The following is a 9583-nucleotide window of genomic DNA, read 5'->3' as shown; positions in this document are numbered from 1 at the left end:
CACGAAGAAACCCAAACATTGTGCTCGCTTTAGCAAACCGATTGACAGATGTGTTTGAAATGATTCAAACACATTCCTTCTAATAGGACATGTTTCCTCAGCTCCAGCTCCTGTGTATTCGTCCCACTGCTTCCAGACTGGTTCATGTATCGGCCCTGGGCTCCAGCTCTGCTCATTGTATTCAACACATGAAGTGAAATTAACGTCCACTTAAAATGGACTGAAATGATTAAATGACTAATAGGTTAAATATTTGATGGGGGCCTCCTGATGAACACCCCGCTTACAGTCTGTTCTCCTCACGCTGTTAGCTAAATACACCTGGACGGGTTGTAATGTTGTCCCTGCTAAACCAGGGCTGTGTTCAATAACCCGTGGATCAAGAGATAATTATGTGTTAAGCGAACCATTGTTTTAAAAAAGTATATTCTATTCTAATACTATTTTCGAAATATCGACCAGGAGTAGTAGCCTATTAGTATTAATTTAACCGCTGAAGCGGTTCAATATGAAGATCACAATTATTTTTTTCATTTGGGTATTGATTTTTTTTAAGTTAAGTATGGCATTGTTTTAATTTACATTAAAGCATAACGGCTTGACCCCAAGGTAGCCTACTTAGGATGACTTGGTCACTGTTAAAATAGGCATATTCGACGTTTTTTGTGTTCTAAAGACCAAAAATGCACTGCCAAATCCAGCTAAAATATATTGAGCTTTTCCAATTCACTAACCAGTCACATGTTTAAATGAAAGACCTTTATTTTCACATTTATAAAATTAATTCTCTTTTACATCAAATCCCCCTTCTTCAATATTTGCTGTGAACTTCAGGGAGTAAATTTCACCATATTACCATGAGGAGGAACGAAAAAACGATCCAGAAACACGAGAACCACTCCACAAGTTGATAGCTGCAATGTACATTTTCACCAAAGAGATAGTAACAAGGGTATCACGGATTCATATGAAATAACAAAATGCACAACGTCTCTTCAAATACATCTAGTAAACCAACAGGCATCATGTGGGTCAGAACCAAACCTTCTTTTGGTGGTCGCCATTCCTTCTGTTCGGATAAATCGTTTTTTTTTTATAGAAATTACTTAACAATTTACTTAGCTAAAACTTAAACTAAGAACATGAAGAGTATAAATATAATATTTTTTCCATTTTCATAATCCTCATGTGATCTCAGATCGCGCTGTCGGTAGACCATTCTTCGTTCTGGCGGAACTATGTTGGGACTCCTTATAGTTTATTATGGCTAATCTAGCCGAGTGGATCAGACTGCCTCCCGGGGTCTGAGAGCGACGGACCACACACCAAGACATGTCTGTAAAATCACTCTCTTTTGGATCAAATGCAAAATATTCTTATTTACATGTGGATAACAGTGGATCTTTATCTGTTTGTAAACAGTAAAGTAAAAATAATGTAAAAAAACAACAACCTGTCAGAACAATAACCAAATGATTTAAAAAAAATTAAGACAAATAATAACCCAAAATATTGAAAATATTATTTATTAACAGTAATAGGTATTAGCCACTAAATATTATTGTTTTATTGTTATTATTGGTTGAATTTGCATCCATGAGTGTGTTTGAAAGTGCCTGTAATCCGTAAATCCAGCCCCCGTAGGGCCTAATCGAACAGTGAATGAAAAAAAACTAAACAATAAAAAATAAATACATAAATTATCTCCGATTTATAGGAAAAAATAAATACCTAATAAATAAAGTTCATGGTATAAAAAAATTATAATAATGTGAAAAAATAAAATATATATCCAGACAGATGACTGGAAGTTTTTCGCGCCACAGATTCAATCCTCTTCACGGGGCTCGGCCCGGGGTCTTTATTTCCCCGTTAGGCCGACACTGATTTCCTCTCTTCCCTCTCGCTCACACTGGGAGTCCCGAGCTGCCAAGGAGGGCATTAAATCTGTAATGGCCGGCTCACCGTTGCTGGCCCGGCCGGGAGAGCACGCCGGAGAGAGGGGGGAGAGGGGGCGGCTCGCTGCCCCCCTGAAGGCCGTGCAGGAGGATCCTGGGGACCAGGGGTCTCTGAAGCGCCGGCGGGGGCGCCGAGGGTCCTCTGTACAGGTAGAGCGCTGCTCCCGGGTCCAGGTTGGACACCAGGCTTTGAGGGTAGAAGTAAGGGGACGGGAACATCCGCTGCAGGGCAGAATAATTACCGGCTTCCGCTAACAACTCCAGTCCAACCGCCGTCTGCCTCTTCCACTTAGTCCTGGAAGAAAGTCAGATCGATGCGTTACATTCACCTTCCCTGGACTGGGTCTTCATTTAATGTCAAATGTTGAAGAACACCCAACATCGACGCAGCTACAACCGTAGCAGTGTAAAGTGTAAATGTCAAGTGTAGGAACTAAGTGTCGAGCCAATTGGATGTAATTAAAAGGCTACTTTAAATACATTAGCCTTTTTAGGCCTAAGTGGTTGGTGTGCTAACGTAAGCAAGCAATAGGCCACTTAAAGAAGAAAAAAAAGGTAATGAATAAATAAAAGTCAACAGCCTGTCCTTGGGTGTATTCACACCCAAGGATATCTGTTTGGATGTCAATATGTTCTCCATGCAGGTGAATAATTCATAATAAAGATAATTGAGCAGATATAGTGGTGTGTGTGAATTATTGATGGCGCACATGGAGCGATGCATTAGTCATCCTCCAAAGCGTGGTGCTTTAGATATTAAGTTTGCTCGTTTCTCCCTCTTTCCCTTCAAATCTGTCCAAACCAAAGTTTCCGTAAGGATCAACGCTGCATTCTTTAAAATAAAATGTTTCACGACATGGCTCAAGAAAGAGGTGGTCAAATTTGGTATGAATCATACTCTTGTTTTATTAAAGAAATCCGACTAACATTTCATATAGAATATTATTCAATTTCCTATATTGCCTATAGAGGTGGCCGAAAGTAGATAAATAGCCCCGCTGCCCCCCACATTTTGACAGATTGATATTTTGAACGAACTAACACAATATCTCACAACCAGTGCGCCGACACTGAATTGGCCAAGCTATTAATAAAACAATAAGACGCCCCTCTATTTATTTTTCAGTGTATGGTGTTGTTCCCGGGTCTTTACCTCCGGTTCTGGTACCAGGTCTTGACCTGCGTGTCCGTGAGGTTGAGGGAGGCCGCGAGCTCCATGCGGTCCTGCACGCTCAGGTACTTTTGTCGCTCGAAGCTGCGCTCGAGCTGGGCGAGCTGGTGGTCAGTGAACGCCGTTCGCGCCTTCCGGGGTTTCTTCAGCCGCACCTGCGAGCTGTCCCTGCTGCTCGAGATCTCCCTGTCGCCCTCCTCCTTCACTGGGGAAAAAAAGAGCGGGGAACCGGTTTAAATAATGTGCACGTATGGGTAACCGTTTAAATAATGTGCTCGTGGGGGAACCGGTTTAAATAAAGTATAGGCTACTCGTGAGGGTAATGGTTTAAATAATGTGCTTGTGGGTGCAAAAAGTGACAGAAAAGTGACGTGAAGACTTGATCTTTCGTCGATAAAGGAACAAGGTAACCTACTTTTAGATTTCATTAACACATTTTTTTTTATTAAAATGGACCGTCATATAGCCTAATCAGTTGAGTAGGCCTAGAATAATGTAAAAAAAAATTAAAAAGCAAGAGTTATAAACGTGAGATTCATTAAAATCGTTTCTGGTTTTATATTTCTAAGTCCCAACACGTCAAATACACAACACTTGATTTAGGCCTAAACTCTTCTGAAAAGCCATCCCCAGATTCAACATCCTCTGTAGCCTGCTATATGGTCTTTATTTCATTTTTTTTGGTGGTGTCGTGCCACGGATTTCATTGATATACAATTCTCAGTCAGCTCTCTGTTTCAGTCAAAAAGGGGGAGACGGCGGTATAGTTGAATAGTTGAGTCGTCTCGAGGAGCACAATAATCCGCCTAATTGAGCCACGAGGGAAGGGGGCCTTTCAACCGCGACCGGGGAAACTTCACACGAGCCTGGAAATGAGTGAGATAAAGAGCCGGGCGGCCTCGCGCGATACAAATCTGATTAGGACCGGGACAAATTGCATCAAATCCCTGAAATATTAGGGGGCGGATTGGCGGAAATCAAAGTAGAGCCAGTGTATATGTGGGCTTTGCTTCCCATAATCAATGGGTCGATGAGAATATCTACACGATGCTGTGATGCATACGTAGGCACGCGCGTGCACTCACTGACGACATAAAAATGACACGCGTGCGCAAACGCGCACACACACGCAGCCGCGCACACGCTCACGCAGACTGATTTTTTTCTGTGTTTGACTGATTATTGGCGTTGAGCCCTTCTCCGTGGTGAGCTCAAAACAAACTAGCCTACTACTAAACTTATTCTGGAAGTTATTTTGCAGGCTGCTTTGTCATGGTGAATTTTAATTACTGTTATTAATTAGCTATATACACCTCAAATATATTCAGCTATGCAATTTAAAAGCTATCCAATTTAACAAATATTAACTTTATCAGTGCAAAACAATTATTATGTCGGCCTGATAAATTGATTAATAATGAGGCTATTGATAGTAGCAATAATTCAGCTTTTATTGTATATTATAATATATGTATAGGCCTGCTATAATATCAGCCCTACATAATGATATTATAAACTATCATATCACTAGTAATAATGTGACCCTATACAAAAATACAATAATAATATAGGCCTGCAACTATAGAAATAGTGAGAATAATGTGTGCGTTCTATTATATACATTGCCCATATGGACAAAACTCAAAAGATATCTGAAATGATACATAAGCCTACATATATTAACAATTTATATTTATTTATATGTAGGCCATGTATTTTTTTCTGTCGTGCAGCAGCTCGAAATGCTCCACGGCTTCATTAAATTGTCACTGGAGGTGACATGTGCGTTATGGCGATGACATGATTGGAAACAGAGAGGCCCTTGATGGCGTTTATCTGGAGGCGACCCTGTCATCTCTCCCTCCTTGCCTGACTCACATCAACAGATGCGTAAATTGCACCCGCTAATGCAAGCAAACACAAGTTCGTCAAATTAGGAGAAATAACTTTTTTCTCATTATTAATTAATCTTTCTCAATTGTGATTATTTTTCTTTATTTAATACAAGCCCTTTGTTTTGTTTTTCTCTGGACTCTCAGAAGGCCCTGGTATACCTTGGTGGCAGGTTATTTATTTATTTATTTTATATTATTTAAAAACGGCAAGCATCTACAAAGATTTCAACAATTAGGTCACTTTCTTTATTACATTATATCCTACTTGGAATGTGTTATTATTATATTTTGTTACATGCTAGGTTTATGCAAGAACCAGGTCTAATATTGTTTCAGAATTCAATACAATTATATTACAAAACTATTTAAAGCTTAAAACCTTTATATATTTTTTGCCAACATTTTTATAGCGTGAATTCTTTAAAGTTTATTCCAACTACGACCCACAACTCAAAATTGCAACTCCCCACCACGCAATAACCTTCCCACCGCCGAACGGGACCCATGTCACCACCACACCGCCTACCTTTATATTCACTGTCCGACGAGGAGTTGCTGTGGATTTTATCCATGAAGTCATCCGCAATTTTCGACCCAAGCCTCCCCGTCTCCTGGGTAGGCTGCCCGTTACTCGAGTAGGGCGCGCAGGCGGCCAAAGGTTTACAGTCCGCCAGGATGTCTCTGATGAGGAAGGACGACGTCACCGTCCGCTGCTGGGACCCGGCGGAGATCTGCGCGTGCTGCAGGTGCTGCGGGAGACCGATGCCGTGGCCCTGTCTCTGCGATACTTCCTCCACGCATTCCCTCCGGGGCGACGGAGGAGATGAGCAGCCGCTCTCCACATCCGACCTCGGGCTGAACTCGAGCGGCGAGCGGCAGTCCCCCACCAGGCTGCCCCCCTTGGACATCGGACTGCCCGGTCGGTGGGAAAGCAGCGAGTCGATTCCAAAACTGGATCCGTTTCCGGATGCCTCCATCGTCGGGTTTTCACGGCCTTAAACTATCATTGGTATTCAGGAAAAGATTAGGGTTTTTTTGGTCGCAGTTTATCCCCCGAGAAAAGAAACCACAGATCGTGCGATCGTTCGGCTAAACTCTATAATCCTGAACTATGTGTCGCCTCCCAGCAGTTTCAAACACTTCCAGATTAACTTCTATCACACCGACGTCCCATGCATCCGGTTTTCTCTGCAGGTGGCCGATTCTGGCACCCGGCGTCACCTCAGAGGAGTGTGTCTTCGGTCGTTTTCAGCCCGGCTATTCCTTTCCTCCTCGATGTGTACGCTGAACTCAGCCGACGAGATGCTTGTGGGCTCGGCGAAGGCGAAGCAATGAGCGAGTTGTGATGAGGCAGCAGCGGGTCTACACACCACGGCTGAGACCGCGGGAACAGCGCACAGGTGAGTGCCGGCGACTGCGCTTCAGCACCATGGACAGGCGGACAGGTGGACAGTCTTCAGACCGGAACCACGAGGACACGAGAAGAGGGGGTATGTGTGTTAATTCCTCGGAGCGGCGGAGGAGAAAGCCCAGTGGTCTGCTGCTACTACAGAAGGGGAGACGACTGTTCGTGTCTTCTTGAGGGGGGAAAGTAGGACGCAGAAAGGGAGAGCGCGGAGCTCGGTGGAGAGGCGGTGTGCAGAGAGAGGGGGGGGAGAGAGAGAGAGAGAGAGGGAGAGAGAGGGAGAATCGCGCACGGCAAAGCTGAGGTAAACTGGGTTAAATAGTCACAACTGGCAACTCAAGAATGCGAGGTGATGGGAAAATCCCCCCCTAAAAATTGAACTTGAGGGAAAAACTCAGGAGCTAGGTTTTTAAAAAGCGCCGTGTCCACGTGAGTCCCCTGTGACGAGCCTTCATTGGCTGAGGGATCTTATAGGGTGTTGAGTGGCTCGCGGAGAGGAAAGTGGACCTCCCCGCACGCCTCCTCCCTCCCTCCCTCCCCTCCCTCCCTCCTCCTCCCCCTGGCTCCTTCACTTTGATAAAAGAGACACTGAATTCATCAGTAGACTCGCATCCAACTGTTTACAGGCAATTTTCACACTGTGTTTGCTTTCATTACATCATTGATGAGCCCTCTAATGGGGTTATGATGAGGCACGGGACGGTCCGCGCGCTCGCATCCGTTTACGCGCGTTACTCGCTCCAAACTTGACGGGATTTATATTATTTTTTTCCCGAATCGTTTCTATTTATCTTTGGTTGAAATTTCCTCTTCATAATATGTTTTGATAATTTCTAAGGGTCACAATTGATGATCATTCAAAATTGACAACTTTAGATTATTTTTTTGATTGCGAGTTAATGCTGAACAAATATCTCTTTTGTGATTATTACCGAATTTAATTTTTGTTTGAAAGATTTGTAAACATTAAATTAAATGCTTGATGGAAATAACCAGATGTCGCCAAATGTACATAGCCCTAACACGGACAGATATTTCAATACATATATACATAATGTTTTCCCTTATTTTCTTCATGTTCGAAGAATAACTGATAACATTTGTATTCTTATTTGTATGCATTGATTCCTTCTTTCATTAACTTATTTAATGTCGTTATTAGGCCACAAATAGCCACTAATCCATGTTTCAGCTTTAGGATTTCTGTGAACATCTTGGGGCTGGAGAAACAAATCCAAGTAATTTCCCTCTCATATTTCAGAGCTCAAATTATATTTACGAAGGTATTGTGGCCCTCTATCTGTTTATCTTTGGCCGGTCAAAAGTGCGTTTCCTCGGATGCATGAACACGAGGCCCCACAATTCCCATTCAGTCGCTTTTCTTTTATTCTGGGGGAACAAAGTGTGGTGACACTAAACAGTGAGCGTTTAGTGCATAATAAGCACCCAACAGTAACGCATCCCACGGTAATGAGAGGTAATAGTCCGGACAGCGTGGGTTGAAAGAGAGGCGTGACGCAAACTTTAACTCTTGCATGAAACCCACCATTGTCTCCACTCTCCCCTCGCCTCGTTGTGGAGCGAGCGGTTAGCCCCGCGCGACTCCCCGACAGGCCCTCATAATCGAGCCCCCCATGCGACCACCAGATTGGAGGCGCGCGTCGCTCTCAGACACCGGCAGGTTAGTGAATCCGCGCGCGGCTCCCTGGGGGTCCCGTCGCGGCTGCAAGCTGTCACGTAGGCGAGGCGGGGACCCACCCAGCCTGACTTGGCTTTTCTTTCTCCTTTACTCGCGCATGAAAAGGAGCAGAGGTTTGATGCTTGTAGGCCAATTTTTTTTTCTTTTCTCTTCACGCTTAACGCTTGCTCTAGACGCACACACACACACTGGCCGATGTTTAATTCAGAAATGGGGTCGATGATTAATTAATTGATTCTGCGTGCTTGTTTTATTTACAGGCATACAACAAATAGACAATAAAAAAACATTCGCGATGCTGTGTTTAATAAATAAGTATGTTCTGCTATTTAATTAGGCTACATGTTCTATATTGAAAGTATTTTAACAAAATAATGGAAAAACAATGGAATTCAAAAATATATTTGCTGAGATATTGGCAATCATAGGCCCCACGGATGTGTGTGTGTGTGTGTGTGTGTGTGTGTGTGTGTGTGTGTGTGTGTGTGTGTGTGTGTGTGTGTGTGCGTGTGTGCGTGTGTGCGTGTGTGTGTGTGTGTGTGTGTGTGTGTGTGTGTGTGTGTGTGTGTGTGTGTGTTTTGTGGTGGCAGTAGATAGGCTTCTCAAATTTCCAGAATACATCTCAATAATCCGTCCACCAAATGGGTAGAATGATTGTTGTTGTTGTATAGGCCTACTGTATTTCTCCTATATATATATATATATATATATATATATATATATATATATATATATATCACAGCATACCATGCACTTAAGACACCTCACTGACAACTTCTGACTGAATTGTTTTTTGTTTACATTTCGGAAATCAACACAATCGTTCTGATCAATTGATTAGGCTATCTGTAAAGTCGCATGTATGACTAATGCATAGGCGAATAGAACATTTTCAAATCAATGATGTCTTCAACGTTGAGTTCAGTGAATATTGTTAATGCTTATAATGTTACCACAGACCTCTACTGTTTATCTGATATTTATCCACCGTTTTCGATCCTCTCCCAGACAGATCCTCCAGACTCACCACGTCTTCTGGATGCTTTCTTCTCGTGGACTCTGTAGGCGAAATAAGACAACAACAACAATAACAACTAAAAGAACCCGAACAAACAAGCAAGACAACGAGGCTCATTTTATTTATTCATTCGATCGAACACTTTGTGTTAAATAAACCTCCAGATATGTTTTGTAAAATGTGTGTCGTCTTTGAATAAACTTTGGCATCTCTATCGAGGCGGAACACGGGGGTAAAACGTGTCTGCCGAGGGGACGTGTGTACAAGAATGACTCCTCGACAACAAACAAACAAACAAACAAACAAACGAACGAACGACGCACGAAACGCACGTGGAAATAACGCAACAAAAAAAGCCCGCCTGCCTGAAGCCGGTAGCGGCCCGGCGAACCGCGCGTGCGGATGCAAATGATGCACCTTAAAGCCATCAGGTAGTG

General features: G+C 43.1%; 1 protein-coding gene across 1 annotated transcript in view; it reads right to left on the bottom strand.

Annotated features, from left to right (window-relative positions):
* barhl1b (BarH-like homeobox 1b) overlaps nt 1-6001 on the bottom strand; it is a 6590-nt gene extending 589 nt beyond the window's left edge. The window contains exons 1-3 of the mRNA XM_056578815.1: nt 5551-6001; nt 3112-3334; nt 1966-2253 (exon numbers count right to left, since the gene is read on the bottom strand). Of these exons, the coding sequence (XP_056434790.1) occupies nt 1966-2253; nt 3112-3334; nt 5551-6001 (962 nt within the window). The remainder of the gene's footprint in view (nt 1-1965; nt 2254-3111; nt 3335-5550) is intronic.
* Nucleotides 6002-9583: the final 3582 nt, after the last annotated feature.

This window comes from Gadus chalcogrammus, chromosome 19 (assembly GCF_026213295.1).
Source record: "Gadus chalcogrammus isolate NIFS_2021 chromosome 19, NIFS_Gcha_1.0, whole genome shotgun sequence".
NCBI lineage: Eukaryota > Metazoa > Chordata > Actinopteri > Gadiformes > Gadidae > Gadus > Gadus chalcogrammus.
This window is presented reverse-complemented; position numbering and strand designations above follow the sequence as displayed.